Here is a 24,128-nt window from a genome sequence, read left to right as displayed (position 1 = left end):
CGGTTCGTTGAATTGCATTCACTAGCTCTGGAGGTTTATCGGCTAGATCAGAAATAATTCACAACAGTAGCGCATAAAATTGCTGTCCGAGATTGAAGCGCTCTTTATTTTTCATATTACAGACGGCTGAATAAGCAAATTGTTCATAAAATTCCCACAAAATTTTCAGGATTTCTAGATACTCGACTCGTGCATTTATATCATCCACTACCTAGATTTCCGCCCGCGGCTTCGCCCACTTTTTCAAAGAAACACCCCTATAGTTCCCGTTCTTGTGGGATTTCCGGAATAAAAAGTAGCTTATATCTTACCTATTCTGGGTCTTCAACTACCTACATACCAAATTTCATCGTAACTAATCGATTCAATAATATTTGCATGAAAGAGTAACAAACATATTGCATACACAATACACATACATCCATCCTCACAAACATTCGCATTAGTAGGATTGGATAGGATTTAGGATGTTTTACTTTCGAACGTCTCATGTAAGTTTTTCACCATGTTTCGTAGGAGCAAACCCACACTTGTAATTTTCTCATCAATATATTCTGATTCACCAAAGCTTGATTATAAAACCATGTTATTTATATAACAATCTAGTTAATCGTTAACGTATTCCTTCCAATATTTATGAGGAAAACCGAGACCTGTCTCCGTTTCATTTATATTAGAAAGCTGAATTTGCATTGATAGTTTATGTCTATCAAATGTAGATTTATAGCAGTCTTAATATAGGAGCGTAGGGACTAGGGAGAGCAACAGCCTTATTTATTTGCAATTACATATATCTCAAATCCCTTGATTTCTGTGCTTTGAGCTCTATGAAAGCAACCAAATGCAATTTTTTGCAAAAAGTGCCTACTAGGATTGTCATATCATTAACTGTTGGAGTGAGGATAGTAAAAAATTTTACATAGTTAATCATTGATAGCAATTTAATCCATCGAGCAAGCGGAGCAAGACATTATTACGAAAAAATACAGTTGAATTAATTAAGAACCTAAGAACCCCCTCCTTTAGACTATATTTTGACCTACTTTAAACGAACAGATTTAATTCAAAATGTGTAGAATGTACACTTATCAAGAAGAGGTGACAATACAATAATTTCTTAATTTTATGCGTGTTTTTTTTCTATATTAATTTTGGAAAAGTGATAATGTGATAGATCACGTGACTTATTATTGTGACCTCTTGCGAAATATCAAAGATGTAACATTTGAAACGTGTTTCGTAACGTATGGATTCACTTAATTGATTATGAACCATAAAATTTAGTCTGGCACGCTTCATACAGGTTGATGTTGCTACACGTTATTAATTAGCAAGTAACATATATTAAACAATTATGATAATTACGAAAAAATATTTTGAAAGCAATATTTAAAAATATTTTTACTTATTTTTTTACAACATGTAGCTGTGTCACCACTGGTAAACAGGTAAAAAATGATGTATGTTAAATGATGAATTATTTCTATACTAATATTACCTATAATTTATAAAGCTGAAGAGTTTGTTTGTTTTTTTGAACGCGCTAATCTCAAGAATTTGAAAAATTTGCGGATTTGAAAAATTCTTTCGGTGTTGGATAGCCCATTTATCGAGGAAGGCTATAGGCTATATATCATCACGCTAAGATCAACAGAAGCGGAGCCGCGCGGGTGAAACCGCGGATCGCAGATAATGTTATATGTTTTGGCTATAAATGCTATATATAAAACTAGAATCAAATGTTTTCATAATAATAAGTTAATAAGTTAGTTTTCAATTAAGTATGTATTTTAGATCATTTTAACCTTAGACCTTAGAAGGTCAGTAGCAAATATTATGTCTACCTACGTAAGTTAAATGTCGCACTAATGTTAAAAGTTTAGCTTTTACAAATCTAGCTTATTAGTTGCATGCTATTTTAAGATAGAATTGTGTAATTTAGATTGATTAGTAAAGATTAAAGGATAGATAATTCAAATAAATATCTTTTGGAAATCGTACCATTGATATTTTAGCTAATATTTTCTATGAGAACGATAAATGTAACGAATCTATTATCTAGACTCTACCTCTTCCATCTGTCTTGGCCGAATATTCAACTCGAGCCAAACAAACTTTAGATAGGTCCTATAACATATTCACAAGATGAAGATTTTAAGTATTTAAGATTAGCCTTCCTGAAGAGAAGGTATAGCTGATCGAAAATATAATAATTATGTACTATATTTTAGTAGTCACTATACTAAAAAAATATTCGATAGTAGGAACGGGGACCCATCGGGTTTTTCTTTGACTAGGTACGTGGGCGAAGCCGCGGGAAGATTGTGTAGGAATGTTATATTATAAATAATAGCCCAAAATCAATGCAAAATTGAACACGTGATAATAAAAGACATTTACATTTATATTCACAGCCCACGGTAACCTATTAAAAACTCGAATTTCTATTACCCGAATCTTAAAATCCCGAAAACGGTTGTTAGAACTTTTAAAAGACAGATGTTATGAATGACAACTTTTTAAAATACCTTTTTTTATTTCCCAGATGAATCAATTTCCAGATACACCAAAACCAGATTTTTAAAAAGTATTTTTTTGTTTCCCATATTCTCATAATCCAGATATAGTTATACCAGATTCTCAGAATACTTTTTTTTGTTTCCCATCGTACCATTTTACATATAAACTATTGCCAACTTTTCATAATCTTTTTATTTGGTTCCCATATAATCGTATAGCAGATAAACTATTGCCAGATTTTCATAATCTCTTTATTTGGTTCCCATACAATCGTGATTATACCTTTTACTATTGCCTGAAAATAAACATTACCAGTAAGTAAATTGTTTTACTTGCCCATTATAGAAAGGTTTAAGTGTCAAATTCGACTCAGTAGGTTAGGTTAGGTTTGAACTGTGACCTCCCATGCACGAGCCGAGCGAGCGAAGCGAGCGTGCCGCGGCAGCGGCCGGCGAGTGCCAGAACCGACTCGCTATTGTTTCACTTGCCCATTACAGAAAGGTTTAAGTGTCAAATTCGACTCAGTAGGTTAGGTTAGGTTTGAACTGTGACCTCCCATGCACGAGCCGAGCGAGCGAAGCGAGCGTGCCGCGGTAGCGGCCGGCGAGTGCCAGAACCGACTCGATATTGTTTCACTTGCCCATTACAGAAAGGTTAAAGTGTTAAAATCTATTCAGAAGGTTAGGTTAGGTTCGTGCTGCGACCCCCTGGAAGGATTTCGTTTTTCTGGATATCGTTTATTTGAATTTCAAAAATCTGGACATTGTTTGTCTGGATATCAATCAACTGTATTTCAAAAATTTGTGTTTTAAAAATCTGGCTTTCGTGCATATGGATTACGGTCATCTGGATTTTGTGCATTTAGATTTCGTATGTCTGGAACTCATTCGTCTGGATTGTAAAACGTCGTACAAATGAAGAAATGGGCAAATGAAATTCGGAGTTGCGATTATATGGCAAACAAAACTTCGAAATTTTAAAATTCGGGGTTATGAAAAAATGTCCAAACGTTTTCTGGATTATGATATTCGGAATATTAAAATTCGAGATTAAGATAGGTAACCACAGCCCACAGGTGTTATTTATAAAAACATGCCAGGTGTTGCTGTGCGAATGTGCAAAGAATGCACTATCATAACAAGAAACCGGTCGCAGTGGCTGCACAATATCAAAGGCATTGTTATGGTTAGCTGATAGATACACACCTAGGTATATTGCATAATTGATTTTTAGAGATCTTTGAGCGACACTTTATAGAAAATTGCATCAGTTCTAGGCGTAAATCTCTGTCAGTACTTATGGTAGGCCGAAGGTACTAGCTGAGCCCTGTGGTTTGATCCATACAAGAAAGTGTTATCTTCTATTATTATCTACCTAAGTATATCTTATAGAAATTAATCCCTATTTCACTTGTTCACAGCATCACGCGTGAATGGCTGGACCGATAACGATAATTTTTATTTTGATGTGTTCATTAGTTAAGAAAATTATCTTATGAAAGAAAAACTCAAAAAATTTGCGCCAAAAAATTATGAAAAAGCGAAAACATGACAATCTAAGGATATGTAATATATTACTTATTCCACAGATAAGATACTAGTACTCTGAATAATGCGGGTAAAACCGCAGGGCTAGCTAGTATATTTTATAATTACTTAGTCGGCAATTCATTTGCAGAGGGGCGTTAGAAATCTGCAATGTTCAAAGGAGTCCCACCGGACATTCTTTACCGATTATGAAATGAAAAAATCAATCTGGATAACTTAAAAATAGCTCGGCATAAATAACAATCACCTATATTGGACAAGGTGTTGCCTATTTGTTCTTTTAAACTTTTTTTATGTTTCATCTTTTAAGTTCAGCATTTGATTTTTTTTAAACAGGAACCAAATATCCAGATAGACATGTTTTATTGATAATAATTGTACCACCTTGTATACATATAGACCGTGAAAATAACAATAAGGCCAAATAGGGTTGCCCTTTGTTACCATTGGAATACTTAAAAAAATAATTTAACTTGCCTTGAAACCAAATACCTTCAAATAGCAACCCAGTTTTAGGTGAATTGAAAGTTATTTATTAAGTTATTGCAGACAAGTATACCTACTCTACTATTCACTCAAATTACCTAATGACGATCTTAGAGATGAAGATATAGATGTTAAAGTAGTGTATTGTTTATCAGGCAAATCATTTAAAATAATATGTTTCTTAATTTTTACATTAGTGATTAGATAAGTCATTAATTATTTATTAATTATATATATAATAAAAATATAATAAAAATATATATAATAAAAATTTATTATATATTTGATGTTTTACAGTGCCACAATCTTATCTGACCCGGTGGCAAAAACTAGAACTACGTGCCGCCATTTTGAAATGTCACATTTTCACAGACTTTTCATACGGAATATTTTGTTTATATAAAAGAAAGCGACATCAGTGACACTGTCACCGGGTCAGATAAGTTTGTGGCACTATACATGACGCCTACTTTTAACTTTTAAAAAATGGTTGCCTGTAAAGTCGGGCGAAGATTTTACGTGACAACGTCTTTTTCTCGATCATAGTTGAGTGGGAGAGAGACGCAAGGCATTCGGCGGGCCTCTCTCTCGTTCGGTGACTCATCGTAACGTTACCGAGCGTTACACTTTTTCATAAGTGACTCCCACTTCCCAGTCGCAACCTAATTTAAGACGTTGTCACGTCAATAATAAAAGTGGATTGGCATAATATTTCAGGATTCTGAAAACGTTACATAATATAATACATATATACGTAATAAAATACAGGTTTTATGTCACATTATTTTCTCAGAATTGACAGCCCTATTAGCTTTTATCTCGTATTTCGAGAATTCTGTATTCTCTCCCATCCCATTCTGTGGATAGCCGATGACGTCATTGTGTTTAAGCATCTGTTTGTGACACAAAGCTTTCAATTGGATCTTCAATTACAATAGTGAATAGATAATTTAATATAGGAATAATAACACATACGTTTTTATGTACAAGTAAGGAAAATTGTAGGCCTTGCTGTAGGCTATTTTGTGATAGTTTGTTAGCTAGTTACGGCTAGAAGATATCTGAAACGCCTGGTAACGAACAGAAGATAATTCGCGTCATTGTTAAAATTTTCTTAAGATCATAAATCCATACTAATACATATTATAAATGCGAAAGTAACTCTGTCTGTCTGTCTGTCTGTTACTCAATCACGCCTTAACTACTGAACCAATTTGCGTGAAATTTGGTATAGAGATATTTTGATACCCGAGAAAGGACATAGGATAGGTTTTATCCCGGAAATCCTACGGGAACGGGTTTTTCTTTGAAAACGCGGGCGAAGCCGCGGGCGGAAAGCTAGTATAATATATGTAGGTATAGGTATAATTTTACTTTGCTATAGATACTTCTTTTTATTGGATTAAATTATTAACACTGTCCCAAATAAAGTAAGTACCTACTTAACACAATGATGTACATAGGTACGATACGTTCCAAATTGTAGATACATACGAACTTACATACGAATTACGATTTAAACCTCACAGCTCACTATAATTTAAACTAAGCATTTTGTGATTTAAACTTAACAGGCTCGCAGGAAAGCACGCATTAGCAAATAATGTTTTATTGCAGTATATAATATAACAGATCTAAACAATATAAATTGCCGATGATATTTGGAAAGTGGGAAATTACTGCAGTGTAGACTTTTAAAGAAACTGTAACATACAAATAATTTTAAAATACATTAACACCAATCTTCACTCGATTTTGAAATTCACTTTCGTTCGAGTCGAAAGTAAGAGGTAAAAGTTCAAAACAGCAATAGAAAGTTTATTATTTTAGTACCTACGTAAATACTCTATACTCGGATTTTTAATTAGATAAAGTAAACTGACGTTTTCTGTGTTGTCAGTTTTTGATGAAATAAAAATAGAGTTGTCACAAAGTGAATGATTCAAAATCGGGAATGAATGAAATTGAATCGATCGTCTAGTGAATATTTAGTGTGTAACAATATAACACCAAATAAACACAACAATTACAACAAACACAACGTAATTAGTTACAATTAACGAAAAAATTAAGAAAACAGTAACGTAAACATCGTAAAAATAAAAATAAAAAACTGATTATAATTACATTATACTAGTAACTTATATCTTATATAGCTTTATATATTACAATTAGAAATAATGTTATTTAATAGTTTGAAATGATGAACTATTCACACTCATTGTTCATTCATCTGATTGAATGAGAACTGAATTCCTCACTATTACTTTAAATGTGGCAACATTATTTTACAAAGTGACATTAGCTGCTGTCAGTTTACTTTATCTAATTATAAATCCGAGTATAATCGGGATTGCTTCTTGTTGATATTGTTCAATGTGAAGCTTTGATTTCTAAGAACTGTCCTTTATTTTGAGATATACAGCAGTATAAAATTAAGCTATATCAGTCATTGCAACGATTTAAAAATCGTTGCATGAATAATTAATATACCTAGATAAAAACACACTTAAACTTGTTAAATTGTCAATCCAAACCGTCGCGTCGGCTGGTTACCTAAAATGAATAACGGTTTATCAATTTATTGAAAATTAATTTATATAAGTGTTTTATCTCTTTAACGTACAATAATGACTGATGAATTATGTTTCTTGGTTTAAGATACAACATTTTTTGCTGTTTTCAATTTTTATACTTCTTCTAAAACCAGGGAGATCTTTTTTTAACATTAGCATATCAGGGTGAATTATTCAAGTATTTTTGTATCAAAATCTATTTCAGTTCTTGATATATTTCTTGTTAGTGGAAAATATCTTCATCAATTCAAAAATAAGTGATAAATTAAAACGAAGTATACCTACATTTAATAAATATGATACGATTAATAAGGAACGGGGTTTAATAAAAGACAGAAAATAAGAAGAAATCATTTATTTCCCTTCAAAATCACCTAACTTCATCGATATGGCTCCCGTCTGAGAGATTAAAACTGAATCAAAATTACTTAACACTAAATCCTTTTTCCAACTACAATTCAAACATTCTGTAACATCACTTTATACAAGACAAAAATCTCAATTTAGCCAAACATGTTAAAATTTAATCTATTAAGGGCCGATTTTTCAATCCATGGTTAAAACTTATCCGCCCAATAAAGTATTACACGATAATATTAAAATGTCACCCGTAATCTGTCAAAGACGGGCAAATAATACATTTTTGAAATGGTAGTTTAATAAGTTATTCGACGAATAAATATTAACCAAGGATTGAAAAATCAGCCCTTATTGTCAATAACAAACATTATTATTTTATCTACTTTTGATTTCTCTAAAAACCTACCGTGTAGCATTGAGGTATTATTATAGAGAGGACACCACGAACAAAATCTATGCGACAAGCACGGCGAAGCGGGCCGGCTAGTGAGTCATACACTTTGTAGATATTCTGCCCCCTTTATTTAATACTTATAAATTAAAACTAATCAATGTAACAAATAAAAAATAATAAAAATCATTTATTGAACAAGGTTCCTAACATCAAAACTAGACCCCAGACTCCCAATATAGCTTTCTATGTTTCAGGGAATCATCAAATAAATATTGTTTATCTTAAAATATGAATAAACTTATCAATTGAAACCAATCAATGTAACAAACAAAATGGTTTGAGACGATTGACTCTAACTCGTGTTACAAATAGTTTAGTAGCGATGGCCTCTCTATTACGTAGTACATAGTAACTCAATGCCGTGTAGTCGGAAAGGGAAAGCTTTTAGGAATACATGAAATTCGTTGTTTGGAATTAAAAATTAAAATTTCAAATGTAAGTATCTAGTTAATTAAAAAAAAATCTTACCAATAAAAAGCGCGAAAATCGAATAAATACACTTATAAAAAATCAGTTCTTCAATGTTGCCATGAGTATAATATAGAAGTTAGTAAATAAAAAATAAATATGTGAAAAATAACCTTATATAGAATATACAAGTTACATCTAAATACAGATAGCATAGAAAAAAATATTGAGCATTTTTACACAAAAATGAGTGCATGGTTTTTGATAAATACATTTTTGTAGAAAACGGTTAAATAATTTTTGTTGATATTAATTTTTATCTCGAGTTAAAAGCTGATTCCACATTTTTGATATCCAAATATTAAAATTTTCAAATACTAACACGTTTATAATCGAGAAATGTTAACATTATCTAAATCGTTCCAAAAAGTTCTCGAGAAATTGTTCTAACAGTACAAAATATATAAAAATTATTGATATTCATTTAAAACATAAATACAAGTTTATTAATTATTAAATGTGAAATAAAAATGAATTTACATGAATAATTTATTTATAAAATCGTATTGAATAACATTGATATAATTTCATTGCTATTCTTATTTCTTGCTAAAAAAAACCATAAAATTGATTAAAAAGCACTTGAAGACACTACCAGATCTAAATATCGGATAAAAAATTAAGTTATTTACATATTTTATCTAAAAATATCACTATTATTGTATAAAATGTTTTTAGTTTCTAATCCCTATGAATTAAAAACAAAATGTTCATAATTTTTAATGAGTTAGTTTTACACAAAAGTGACGTCACTCGTACCTACATTAACTAAGGTACAAAAATCATGCACTCGCATATATAATTATCTTAAAACTATAGATTATCTGTAGACAATACAAACTTTCTAAAGCTAAATATAATAATGTGTTACCATTTCACTAAAAAAAAGATCGAATTTTTATATTCATACACGTAATAATTTCCTTAGTCGTGGTTTTATATGGCAAGACTATTTCGTAAAATTAATTAAAATTCGCAATAATGATAATTTTAATTTAATCGAAACATAATATATATGTCTTATAAATTATAAGTATCTTATTTCAAAATATAACTAACACATATTTTTATGAAATGGCAACACAACCTAGATAACTACCATATTAAAAAAACACTGTTAATTCTTCTCTAATGAAAATTACTAAAGAATTTCATCTAAAATAAAAGTCCATCGTAAAACATTAGTGAACTGACCACAATATATTTTTATTTAAATACATTTTTCTAAATGAATACAATCTAAAAGGGGGTATAAGTTGTATCAGTGTTGCAATAATAAATCTTGAAATTTGCTCTTAAATTCATTGAAAATTCAAACATAGTGTAAAATTTTAGTCAACAACTCACTCCAGTGTTTTATCTTATATGTGGCAACACTGAGGTTATAAAAATTAAGGTTTTTTCTATTAATTAGAAATATATAAAACGATGTAATATGGCAGTGGTGTGATTAAGTCGCGAAACTTGCCATACAAATAAAATTAAAACCCAGCATCAACTGGTGTCGTTTCGTAAATAAAAGCGTAAAATTAAAATAATAAGCGTATCGAAACTAAATAATAAATTCACAATTTGCCTAAATGTAAAAGGGTTTTATACAATTGTTATGAAATACTCTAATCTAGATCTACCTACGTAATGATCCACAATTTTTATAATCTGTCCGTAAGCCGCCATTTTGAATATCCCAATTTTGGCGCGAACTTTTATTGCTAATGTCAAAATTCGTTAATTGCGTCTCTGATGGGAAAATTTGTGATGTATTTCGTGTTTTGTGTGTGTCAATTTTATTTGCTCTTTTTACAAAGCATTCGAAATATCCATCTAGTTATATTTAATTTGACCATTTAATATTAAACGAAGTTAAAATCCGTGACACATATAGTGAAATCATTTAGTTATGGCCCAGTAATATTGACGTATTTATCACATCACAACAATATCATGTATTACAAAATCCATTGGCCTATATTTAATTAACACAGCAACTTAATAATGTACCGAGTACAATAATACATTTCAATCGCGAGTTATGAGCACATTTTCAATTTCTCTTTTCCAATTTCAATGGACCAATCAGATGCATTTCTAATATTATACCAATCACATCAAAGCTATGCTGATTGTCGATTGGCCATATCCGTGAACACTTCGACCAATCACAGTCAGACTTTTAAACGTCATCTTTCGCCTTCTTTCTGCGACCAATCACATCATAATTATGCTGATATTCGATTGGTTATCCAAAATCTTCCACCAATCATACTTAAGACTTTTAAACGTCATCTTTCGTCTTATATTTTCCAAATTCCAACCAATCACATGCCACTATACTGATCGCTGACTGGCCATTTGATCTAGCTGCACTGAACGTCACCTCCCACATTCTATTTGCGAAATATTTCGACCAATCACATCGCAATGCTGATCGCTGATTGGCTGTGCTCAGAGCTCGTGATTGGTTCAATAGTGACGTCATTCGGGCGGGTAACTCTGTACAAAGGAAGCTGGGAACAGTCCCGTTCGGCCTGTCCTCTGTAGTGTGCCCTTATACCAACCATCACCACGCTTCTTGCAGACCATCACTATATCGTCTACTTTTAATTCGAGCTCGTACTCGGAGTTCGGCGGGTACGGGACTATACAGCGAAATCTGTAATGCACAAAATTAAATAAATTTCTGGCCTCTAGAGCGATTAAATAATATGCTAATTGAAACTATGGTGTTTTTTTGCGAAATTTAAATCAGACAGGCTATGATTATCCCAAAGGATAATCCTACTAAAATTAACCTTAACCACTTTATATAACATCTTTCTTAACGGGATAGACTGTTATTGTATGTATGTAAAATGTAAATTGTACATATGCTGTTATTTAAAAACATAGGTAAGATTTGTCATTCCATTTATCATCACGTTTGTTAAGTATGCAAAATAGATTTCTTAATTTTGAAGTGAAACGTCTTTAAGCGCGTTGAGAGTAAAACTTCAAGACATGGTAATACCGTCACGTCGTGGAGTACAGCGACGATTTTGGTATCTTTGAATCTTGCCAAAGAAGTTTCACTTCTGACACGTGTTGTCGGCACACACGCTCGTTTTTTTACATTTCATTGTATTATGAATCAGTGACGTTTATGCAATTTTTTGACGTGATAACGTCTTATAATTCGATAGCGCCGGCTGCACGCACGAAAAAACATGACTCATGCGGCGTTACCTCGCTCTGAGGCGTTCCATGTAAGGCTTGAAGTGCAAGCGAGAGCGCGGAACGAGCGACAAAGAAGCACAATCGGACGTTGTCACGTTCAACTATCGTCAGTAAACCGACTTCACAGACAACCAATTTCTTTTTTAGATTTATTCTGTTTTTTTTTTTTAATTTACCTCTCCTTAACGGGCTGCGAGTGATGTCGTTCCCGTCTCGTGGCCGTCACATCGAGGGACTGCGACTTGCGGTGTTGGCTCTGCCACGGGCCCTCAGCACTGCCCCTACTGTGCGTTCAATCAGATTTATTGAAGTGAAACTTCTTTATCGGGGTTGGAAAAAAATTTAGTGTAACATTTTTTCGTTACGCGTAACATTTTACCGTTACGCGCCATCTTTCTGTTTTCATATTTCTGTAAAGTTGCATATAGTAAATTATTTTTTGAATAATAAGGTCGTAAAAAAGTTTCACTTCTTACGTCTTTTTTTTATTAAAAAAAACATTTATAAAATAATCAAGTCAGCCTTAGGGTGCTTATGCACCTATAATATGCTAGGATGCGTATTGTGTAGAGAGGAATGTGTTTGTAAATAACCAATAGTATCGCTTTAAAAAGCTTCAAAGTTAAAATTAAATGAAGCGATACGATTGGTTATTTTCAAACACATTTCTCGCTATACATCCTCGCACATTATAGGTTGAAAAGCACTCTTATCGCTAGATACCGGTCTCAAGTACCTGTATGTGTAAATGAGATAATTTAGAATAGGTTTTTTATAGAATCCGCGTAGCCACTCTATACGATGGATAATGAATGTAGATGTATTTTCTAAGTACCCAATACCCATATTACCTATATACAATGATATTTTGGTCTAGGAAATTAACCCTTAGAAATTTAGTGCCTACCTAAACTACATTATACATAAGACAATATTATAATAAAATTATACTAATATATGTACTGAAGAAACTAGTTAAAGATCTGTACATAAACATTGCACTCTAAAAAATTTGTGAACACGATTATACAATACGACATAGAATTAAAAAAAGACGATACGATATACATGATCATAAAGGAAGAATTAAATACTGGAACAGTTCCCGGAATAAAACAGACACACAAGCTTGTATAAATTTTATATACAAGGATATTAAAGAAATGATTATGATATGTTTCCATTTCGTGGAATATGATATGTAGAAATCACAACATATAAATTATCTGATCAGCGAAATTGAAAAATAAATTATACGAATGAGAAAAAATACATAAAAAGCGCATATATAATAGTAAAATGCATGTGGTTTAGAGATCCAATAATAAAACTGTCCACATTACAAATGACTTCTTAACGCATACAAATGAATTACTAAATGACAAATACAGTGACTGAATAAAATGCGAAATTTGACAAATATCTGCAAATAATTCTAAACTGGCGGGTATGTTATACAGGGTGTCCCACTATCGGTATACTAAGCGCGAAGGGACTTGTAGTTTTGCGTACACTGATCACGTAAAAAATACTTAAACAAAAAAATTACGTCAAAAATTTTTTGCTAAATTTTTCCTTAAAAACCATGTTTTCTTCTCTAAATTCGTGCAGCCGGCATATACCACTTCGCTAATGTGAGCATTTTGTCTATGAAAACATAATCTTGAAAAAAAACTCACGTGCGGGTGGCTAAGTTGGGCGGGTTGCTTGTTATGGGTGTACACATAGAGTTTTAAGAATTGATCTATTTGAAACAAAAAAATGCGTCTGGAATTTTATAACCAACAACATAACCTCCTTTGATCTTAGTATACCAACGGTGGGACACACGGTATAATTGTAAGTACCACATCAACACAAGAGCAAAAAAACTTTACTATTAGCATGCATGTATCAGTCGTCATGCATATACGAGTGCATGTGCAAACCTGTGCATGCGGTGATCGTGCGGCCTTTCCTTGTGTCTGGACATCGCATTGTGCCCGCTTTGGGCAGATATATGCCCCGTGGAGGCAGACGAGTGCCCGCTTGGGGCAGACGAGTGCCCCGTAGAGGCAGACACGTGCCCGGTGGGGGCAGAGTGCCCGGGCAAAGTGCGTAGCAATTGCGATGGGCATGAACCCGACCTGTGTGAGTTCTACGATCTAATATGCTACGGGGTGCGCTACGGGCCTACGGGGTAAGCTACGGTTTTTGATTTAATGGGTAATATAATACATATATGATGAGAATATACAAATGCGGATTATACTGTATGCACCTACTATTGAATAAAATAACTTGTTACTTGATAGAGTACTTTTAATTTTCATAATTTAATAAACAAATATCGATTTTCCATTCATTATTATCTACTAAAAATGTTATGGAAACAAAAACAATAATTTTAGTTTAATTCAGTAAAAATGAGATTTTTTCAATCCACATGTGTACTTGTAAAGCAAAAACAGTGCGACAATTAACATACAGGTGGGATGTCGATGGATGTATTTGAATTGTAATGTATGGTTATTATGATATATTTATGAACAAATATTAGTCCCGCGCACACCTCGTGTAAACACACAAACATAGAGACATACAATATGACCCAAATCACACTATAAACATTAGTTTAAAAAAATGTAGTTAACATTGCAAAACATGATTTAAAATCCATACTGTACCTATTTATTATGCATTGATTTTCGCAACTACCCTACACACTTTAGTCAGTATTTATCGTTTTTTTGCAACTAACCTACTTTACGTGTATTATTTGTAGATTTATTGCATTTGCTACCCTAATTACTTCACTTTTTCATGTTTTTTAGCATTATTTTGATGTTTTTTCCAAAAAAAATTTTTTTTTGTGATTTTTTTGTAATTTTTTCCCCTTTTCCCCACTTACCGCACATGAACAGCATGCTGCGGCGGTGTATATAACAGCGAAGTGTTCGGCGAGTCGTCGAACACCGGGTTGTCCATACTGTAGCCAGCTGGCGGAGGCGACTTGCATTTCTTCATGGCGGCTAAACGCTTCATGAGACTAACGCCCGTTGATATGGACGATTTTTCCGATTTCGGTTTGTCCTTCTGCAATTTTTTATTAATATCTTAATATATATAAATCTCGTGTCACAATGTTTGTCCTCAATGGACTCCTAAACCACTTAACCGATTATAATAAAATTCGCACACCATGTGCAGTTCGATCCAACTTGAGAGATAGGATAGGTTTTATCCCGGAAATCCCACGGGAAAGGGAACTATGCGGGGTTTTCTCTGAAAACGTGGGCGAAGCCGCGGGCGGAAAGCTAGTGTAAGTATATTTTTGTATATAAGTCAGTTTCATTACTAAAAGATAGCCTATTTGACATTTTTGACGTATATTTTCATATTCATATTGTCATTTTAAAAGTAGGATATATAACATGTTTATTGGTATAATTAAATATAATATTTAGAGACGGTTTTAAATTTTAATACTTGCTAATATTTGACACTTTTTGTCGTATAAATATTTACATTTATTAATAGTACTTTTATCAGACAGATAAACAAAACTTATCCAGAAATTGTGAGGTCGGCAAATATTTTTACATTGCTATATTATAAGCGTTATAATGGTACTTGTGGTCTATTAAATGTCTTTTTGAATTATATGAGTCATTTGAAATCCATGTCTTTTTTATAAATCGCTTATTAAAACTAGATATAGTATCCAACTAATTAATACCTTTTCCGATCTAGGCGTGCTTTGCTGCGGTACCGGAGAACTCCATGGATATGTTAATGGTTGAGCTGAAAAAATATATGATGATTATCTATTAACCCATACACAGATATTTATTTTTTAAAGAATACTCGGGGGCGTGATCTACAATCGACATCAAAGCTAAAAATTATAGATTTTTCTGTAAGTATGTCCGGGCTAAATTCAAAAAGTACTGCATGGATTTACTTCAAATTTGGTGCAGAGATAGCTTGACACCTGAGGAAGAATATAGGATAGGTTATATCCCAAAAAATACACGGGAATGAGAACCATGCGGTTTTTATGAAGTGAAACTTCTTTATCGGTGTTGGAAAAAAAATTTAGTGTAACATTTTTTCGTTATGCGTGACATTTTTCCGTTACGCGCCATCTTTTTCTTATCCCTACCACGCGTGAATCGACGTCTTTCTGTAAAGTTGCATATAGTAAATTGTTTTTTGAAAAATAAGGTCATACAGAAGTTTTACTTATTACGTGTTAGTACACGCACACATTTTTTTTTTTGTTTTTCTGAGATTAACGCGTTCACAAAAACAAATTCTATAGCTTTACAATATTAGTATAGATATGGGATATATTTACCATTAGTAGCCAAAGGGCTGTTAGCTCTCGGTGGCGCGTCCGGTGGCGCGAGGTTATTGCCACAATTGCCACTCGCGCTAGTCGCTGGCGTGGCATTCGTGGCATTACTGGCACTAGTAGCGTTCGTGGCATTCGTGGCGTGGGCGGCGTTGTTCGTTTGTGCCACTTTCACGTTGGACGACGATGAGCTTGCGACGTTCTGAAAGATATAAGGGTTATATGTATAGATTAATATTAATTTACTTGGGTGAAATGTGTCAAGTCTCTAACTTATACACTTAGTTTATAAATTAGAGACTAGAAGAAAACCCTTTGTATTTTATTTTTGAAGTGAAAACTTCTTTAGCGGCTTTGGGTATAAAATCTTAAACTCGCGTCAGGACACGTGACCTGATCGAAAAAGCGTAAGATGGATGGATATCAAACATGCTCAACGTTAATAATCAAGTTCTACGATATGGCCACGTCTTAATAATACAACGACGACTTAATATTACAAACAGACACTCCAATTTTATTATTTGTACACAGTATGCTTGAATATTAATTTATTATTAATCGTGCTAAAACAGTGGCTACAAAGAATAAATTTCCTTTTCTACCAGGTTGCCTGGAAGAGTTCGCTTAACAGCATATACCTTCTGTGCAAAATGTTTGTACCGCATAATTTGTATGCCGTTTATTCATATTGTTTTGTACAATAATGTATTATAAATAAACTAGCGGTCCGCCCCGGTTTAGCCCGTGGTACCTACATGTTTAAACTATCCTATCTCTCAAGTTGGATCGAACTGCACACGGTGTGCGAATTTTATTATAATCGGTTAAGTGGTTTAGGAGTCCATTGAGGACAAACATTGTGACACGAGATTTATATATATTAAGGGCCGATTTTTCAATGCTTGGATAAAACTTATTCGTCGAATAATGTATAAAACTACCATTTTAAAAACGTATTCTAATTGCCCGTATTTGGCAGTTTACGTGACATTTTAATATTATCGTGTAATACTTTATTTGAAAACGGACGGATAAATTTTATCCATGCATTGAAAAATCGTCCCTAAGTGGTTTAGGAGTCCATTGAGGACAGACATTGTGACACGAGATTTATACAGGGTGGCCCGTTTATAGTGGTCCAAAAATTTTTTTCAGCTTGAGAGCATCATGAGTAATCATTTAAAACAAACTTTAGTTAAGCGAAAACTTATGGTTTAGAAATTATGATTTTTTTTATAAATAATCCGGAGTTTCAATATTTTTGTCACAAAACCACTCTGTTATGAAAACTACTGGACCGAATTGAATGAAATTTGGTATAGGTATAGCGCAATAACCTACCTATCGCACTATAGGCTCATCTTGTGTAAATAATTAGACTGCATTTTTTTATTTTAACTTTTTCCGTAGTTTTTTGAATTTCTCGGCAAAATATGGATTTTTCGAAAAAATCCTGTGAAAAAAAATGTACCACCAAGATTTTGCTGGTACTGCTAAAAACTACCTTAACATAGGGTTATTCTTGACACAAAAAAACATAGTTGTCCTTCGATTGTAACATCTTCAAAAACAACATCATGTACATTAACACATGGAAATCGAAAAATTACGAAATTTACCATAATTTAATTTTAATCATTTGGAACGGCCAATTTATGTTTAAAGAAGTTATAACAGTCATTAAAGAAAGCCGGCAGCCATTTAATAGGCTGCGAAGAAATTTCTTACGCAGATGCAGATTATGTTTAGCGAAAGGCGGACGGCATTTTGAAAACCTTTTGTAAAAAATAAACAATAATATGTTAATTAATATTTATTTTGTTTTATTAATTCTCCAAACCTTTTATTAAGATTTAATCATAAAAACTAAACAACAAAAAAAAACTCAATAAATTGACATTAGAATAAAGTTAAGTTATCTTGCCTGGCAGGTTAAAATTTTATTTCATTCATTTTAAGTTTTATAGCCATGTGAATACTGATTTGTAATGACTTTTACGGCAATAAATGGTTCTTTAAGGTGGATGTTCCGACCGTCCCTCCATACATTTTTGATTACCTCTAAACACTTAACACAGACACTATTTCTTTAAAACTAATCATTTTATCACTTCTCTATAATGAAATGTGTGCGCGTTCGACCTTTTTAATCAATAATTTACAATATTTACTTAGAAAAACAACAGTAAAATACCGGAAAAATTTGACACTTCTACAGTAGTGTGCGTGACTTTTGCCAAGCGAAACACGACATAAAGCACGACATCTAGCGCATAGACTATATACTTATTACAGATCTAGCGCGTCAATGTCTAAACGAAAGGCGATGTTTAGACATTGACGCGCTAGATGTCGTGCATCCGCGTTCGTTATCTTATACATAATGAGCATAATTCTAATAAATCAAAGTTCTGTGTAAAAATTGAGTAATTTCATTTCCAATCGTTCAAAGAAAATAACAATAAAATAAAATAAAACTAATGACCTTAGAAACTATGTTTTTTTTTGTAAACAATTTATTACTCATTATTGTTCGTCCGTCGTAGTTCTGTAAACTGTATTGTACACTGAAGGTAAATGGTACTGTAGGTACTTTAGTTCGGCGTCGTCGTCGGCTTGATATAAAATTACATTCTTGATTTCATTGACACGCGCTATGATTTGCGCGCGGAATTTCTTGTGTTGTGAATTTATTTTTGTATGCTATGCATTTTAACTGATTCAAATTGCAATATTTCTCTAGTATGCATTTGAGACTATATTGTAAATTGTAATAATTGATCGTGGGTATAGTAATTAATTATTCTAATAACGCAATTAGTAATACATATATGTATTTTCGGTGGGATTCAAAACAAAAAATTGGCCCGTGATTTTTATGAAATTTCACCACATTGCAAATCACATCAATCATAGTTCATACACATGTATGACGAAAGTGATTAGTATTGTGGCTAACATTGACTCATCAGTTCATCACTGAAACCAGTGATAAATCAGTACCTATATCATATTGTGTTTGAATATTTTTAAACAATGATCTAAGTATACAATTATTATAAATCGATAAACTATCAAAGTAATCACAAACTTGCAAACATTGGTAAAATATGCTTTAGCGAATTTTCAGACTGACACACAATTTTATTATGTACTTAGTTTGTTTTAGCAAAGTAGGTAAGTACCTACTCCGTTTACGTCACGCGTCGGCCGTCGCGTCGTCGAAAACGGTGCACCCAGAAACAAACATACCTAATTACCTAATTCAGTTACAATCCTTCTTTTGTTCCAATACGATTTTTTTCCTGATAGCTAATAGCAAAACCATATGTTACTTTGTTTTCGTAAATATGTTTTTCACCTTCCTGGTTATTTTCACATAATGAAATATAATAAAAAAATAAATAGTGTATTAGATTTGTTATTGTATCTTGTATACGAATTATTCTTACTTGTTGGTTATGAAATGTTCAAATAAGTACCTATTGAAATAATTTACTGTTACAAATCATTAGTGTTATTAGTTTTGAGTGAATAGGCATGGATCAGAAATTCAGAATATTATATGCTGCTAACTACTCAAATACATACATGTTTTGATAAAAAAAAAACAATAGTGTAAGTACTAATGTAATAAAATAATAAACTGCGTTTTATTGTAATCAATTTATTTTATTTATTTATTTATTTTCCAAAATTAATGATGAATAAAATAGTTTACGCCAACAAATATGTATAACTTTTATTTTTATAACAATCGTTCATACCTTAGCAGGTAGCGTTTTGAGTCTCACGCAACGTTGCCATTCCTTTAGTACAAACACTATGGATACCTACGCGTAGGTACGCTCGCGAATGCAAATTCGGTGATTTACTAATTATTGATAATCATTGAATTCGTTTTGAAATAGCCTGTACTTTGTAATTTTTAGTGTTATAGACATTTATAAAATGTGGTGCTCATTTTTTTTTGTAATAAATTATCCTGCTACGCTATTGTATTTTCGTTGTTTTATTTCAAGTGAACACCCATACAATTTTGTCACGAGCCGCCTCTGGCCTCTGGGTGAAATCAACCAGTCAAATGATTTTTGTTCTAATTGTATTTTGGTAGTAGTTTGTTTAGAATTTACATTACCATTGTTTAATTTTTATTTTGTATTTGCAGTAAAATAAAAAGATGAAAAACTTCATTAGGTATATTGTACGACACCTCACTCTGAATCGCGCTAGCGAAATTTTTTCGTTACAGAGCACATATACAACTTTCGGACAATCTTCATTGAGGCCGGCCGGCAAATCGAGTATGTCGAGAAACTTCACTTATTCGATGGAGGTATTCTACCTTCCTTCCTCCACAGTTGTGGGACCCCGACGTGCATTGAACACGCAGCTTTCTGATACTAGTAGCTAAAATCAAAACCACAGATATGTCTGTGATCAAAACCATAATAATATTTTTACCTATTATTTTACTAAAAGTCGAGTGCATCGAAATCGTAAATAAATATGTTTTTCACCTTCCTGGTTTTTTTTCCATAGTAAATAGTGTTTTTGATTTGTTGTTGTATGAATAATTATTCTTACTTGTTGGTTATGAAATGTATATTGAAATAATTTACTTTTACAAATCATTAGTGATATTAGTTTTGAGTGAAAATGCTTGGATCAGCATAATATCATATTTGCTACTTCAAATACATGTTTTGATAAAAAAAAACAATAGTGTAATGTAGGTAATAAAATAAAACTGCGTTTTATTGTAGGTAATCAATTTTGACATTATTTATTTCCCAAAATTACAATAAAATAGTTTACGCCAACAAATATAACTTTTATTTTTATAACAATCCTACTTCCTACTAATGCGAAAGTTTGTGAGGATGTGTATGTGTGTGTTTCACGCAAATACTACTGAACCGATTACAATGAAATTTAGCACACATATAGAACGTAACTTGGACACATTGAATAGGTTTTATCCCGGAAACCCCACGGGAACGGGAACTATACGGGTTTTTTTTTTGAAAATGCGGGCGGAAAGCTAATCGTTCATAATATAAACCGTAGCAGGTGGCGTTTTGAAGTTTTGTCTACCCATACAGAAAAATGAAAACCACAGGAGATTGCCCAAGTGACTATGGCACTTGGTATCGCAATCAAACTTATTGTGTCAAGATGAAATATAGCTCAATTTAAAGCTTGATGTTAGTACTTTTAGATATGATTAAAGTTTTTATGTAAATAAGCCGCAGTTCGCGACAATAAAAATAAAACAATAGTTTTATTCAACACTTCAAAAAACTACTTAATCGAGTTTAAACTAACGATGAACGTTAAGTTTTACATTTATTACATAGGTAATATTTTAATTTACAAGACAAATGTGAAAAGTAAATCGTAATTTTAAACATTATTTCAAAATAACATCGAACAATGCGTCGAACACATTCATTTGACATTTCAAATAGAAACTATGACATATGACGTTTGCAAGAGAGATAGATATAGGTATGTGTCAAAACAAAACTTTTACTTTTATTTCTATTTATTCGGTATAATTACAACTTAAGGGCGTTTGTCCACTACAAGGAATTTTACGGTCCGGCATTCCGATTTTTTACGGTCCGGTATGGCACGCAATTAATCTAAATACTAGCTTGTGCACTATACGTAATTTTACTGTCCGACATTTTACTTTTCCCTATTCCGGATGGTTTTTTGAGTTTACGAGTCGCTGTAGGTATAATTGTTTTCGAGTGCCCACTTGCTTGGATTTTACTCTTTTTATTGCATATGCCAATTGAAAGCAAGCTATTGTTTTACTTTCTTTTAGCTGGCAATGAGATTTGAGAAGTCGGTATTGTTATTTTATATACATTGACCAAGCATTGACCTATAATAATTATTATCTAAGTAAGTGTTGGTAAGTTAACCCTTAACACGGCACGCCCTGAAATAATGTACCCAGATATTTCAGAATTGGTTTTAGTGATAGTTATTGATTAAAAAATACTATAGTAGAGAAAAAAATAAAACAAATTTTCTGTAAGTAGGTTTTTCAGGATGTCCGTTAAAACGGCCTTTGCCAAGAACCCCGTCTTCATTGCTGTCTCAAAAAACGGACAACGCTGTCATACAGCTTATAAAATAAAAATGAAAAACGAAAATATTCACTTAATATAACACAATTGAAAACAATTTCAAGTAGCATTTTATTGTTTTATTGTATCGCAGTATTTTCACTATCTATTATAACAAAAAAATCTTCAATTTTAACTAAATACCTAACAAATTATAATTGAGCCCTCTCGAGCTCAATCACACTATTTAGTTGTATGGAATGTTAAATAACATTTATTATTTCGTGTCAAGCAACCTTTAGTTTCATGTAATACAGATAATAATGGTTTTTCTAAATGTGAAGTGATATTTGGCCGATGATTAGGACATTTAGACGAAATGCATGTGGAGGTCGAGGAACTCCCGGTTCTATTGTAGACCCAACAGATTTAAGTGATCTTAGATTATATTCGTCATTTTGAACTTAATTAAAAATAATTCTACATATAATTAAAGACTCTAAAGCAAGAAAATCCCATAAAAGTGATATTTTATTAAAGTACGAATCATGGCAACGTCCGTTTCTTGGGACATTCCAAATGGTTCTTAGTTACCTGTATCTTCGGCACTGTCCCAAAAAACGGACCAGCTATATTTCGAATATTTTGTCATAGAAATTTTTTTAATATTTCATAATCTTTAGAGCAAAAACAACAGTTTATCTCACCTGAAAGTTAAATCAATAGCAATCAAACACGGAAACTATTTCATTAAAGCTATTATTGACCAGAAACACAAACCATCACTAATTCCGGGAATCCCTAAATTCAACAGTCACCTAGCACACGAATTAAATGTTCTCTATAATTGGCATGTAGGAGAAAAATAAATGATTGTTATCGTACTTTCTCCAACGTAGTCAATTTTCTAGATTTTTTGGAACGTTAAAGATTTACACGGCTATAAGTACATGTACTAAAAAAGTGACAGAAAAGCTTTAAGGGTTAAAGTTCAAGTGTGAATAGATTTAGCTCCTCGTCACCGATTAAAATAAATAAGTGAAACATGCATTTTAAATCTCTTACGGAACTTTACTTTTTATTATAACGAAGTAATATAATATTTCACCTTCTATATTTTTACTCGTTTCTTGTAAAATGCGAAAACAATCATTTATGATAGCATTATACCGCCATACTTCCTTGAACTGTACCACACTGATCCGAGTAAAGACGGACAGGTGCACAAGCAATTCATCGGTTTTTTCATGCCACACCGGACCGTAAAAAATCGGAATGCCGGACAGTAAAATTCCTTGTAGTGCACAAGCGCCCTAATAGTGATAAATATGATCATTATAAATACAAATAGGAATTAACAATATCACGAACACGTGACACAACTAGTATTTTACCGGTTCCATACGTAGTCATACATGTTTCAAAAGAAAAACTTTTACTTTTACTATTATTTCAATTTATCCGGTTTAATTAAGACTTAATATTGATACATATGATCATTATAAATACAAATAGGAATTAACAATATAACGAATACGTGGCACAACTAAAATTTTACCGATACCACCCGTGGTCATTCTCCTTTGTGGGTCATTTGTAACAGGATGGCGGTTCTACAGCGAAAAAAGAAAAATGATGGTCAGAACGCTGATACCGGATACCTTAAGATACTGTAATATAAAATATTACTAGATTAGATAAAATATTATAGGTAGTATCTTCACCGTGTGTGACGCGCTTTACATTCACGCCATCTAGAGTTAAATCTTTATCATTTTTGTATACGTCTGTGTGTGTAAACGACCCTGTATGCAATGACAGATGTTAAAACGCATAATTTTACCGAATTGGGTGGATTTTAAGGCTATGATATAACATATTTCAATAAAATATAATATTCAGTAACCGCCATGACTATTCCTAGGTTTGATGACTATTCCAATTACGCAAAAACTCAAATAAACTAGAAATGTAGAATTCAGCGCCATCTAGCGGGACATTGGCTGGGAACAGATCGTAGGAATCACCTTAATCAAAAATTGGCCGTTCCAAATGATTAAAATTAAATTATGGTAAATTTCG

At 32.4% G+C, this 24,128-nt stretch overlaps 1 protein-coding gene across 1 annotated transcript in view; it reads right to left on the bottom strand.

The window, feature by feature from the left end:
* Positions 1–8,960: 8,960 nt before the first annotated feature.
* The window catches only part of LOC149897051 (E3 ubiquitin-protein ligase SH3RF1-like), a 41,303-nt gene continuing 26,135 nt past the window's right edge, over positions 8,961–24,128 (bottom strand). Inside the window, exons 12-17 of the mRNA XM_090117002.1 lie at positions 15,964–16,162; positions 15,343–15,407; positions 14,515–14,699; positions 13,553–13,750; positions 11,801–11,908; positions 8,961–11,064 (exon numbers count right to left, since the gene is read on the bottom strand). Of these exons, the coding sequence (XP_089973128.1) occupies positions 10,887–11,064; positions 11,801–11,908; positions 13,553–13,750; positions 14,515–14,699; positions 15,343–15,407; positions 15,964–16,162 (933 nt within the window). The 3' untranslated portion in view covers positions 8,961–10,886. The remainder of the gene's footprint in view (positions 11,065–11,800; positions 11,909–13,552; positions 13,751–14,514; positions 14,700–15,342; positions 15,408–15,963; positions 16,163–24,128) is intronic.

Source organism: Colias eurytheme, chromosome 26, assembly GCF_061535395.1.
Source record: "Colias eurytheme isolate Ceu_HAF_F1 chromosome 26, ilColEury1 Martin Lab GWU primary, whole genome shotgun sequence".
Taxonomy (NCBI): Eukaryota; Metazoa; Arthropoda; class Insecta; order Lepidoptera; family Pieridae; genus Colias; species Colias eurytheme.
This window is presented reverse-complemented; position numbering and strand designations above follow the sequence as displayed.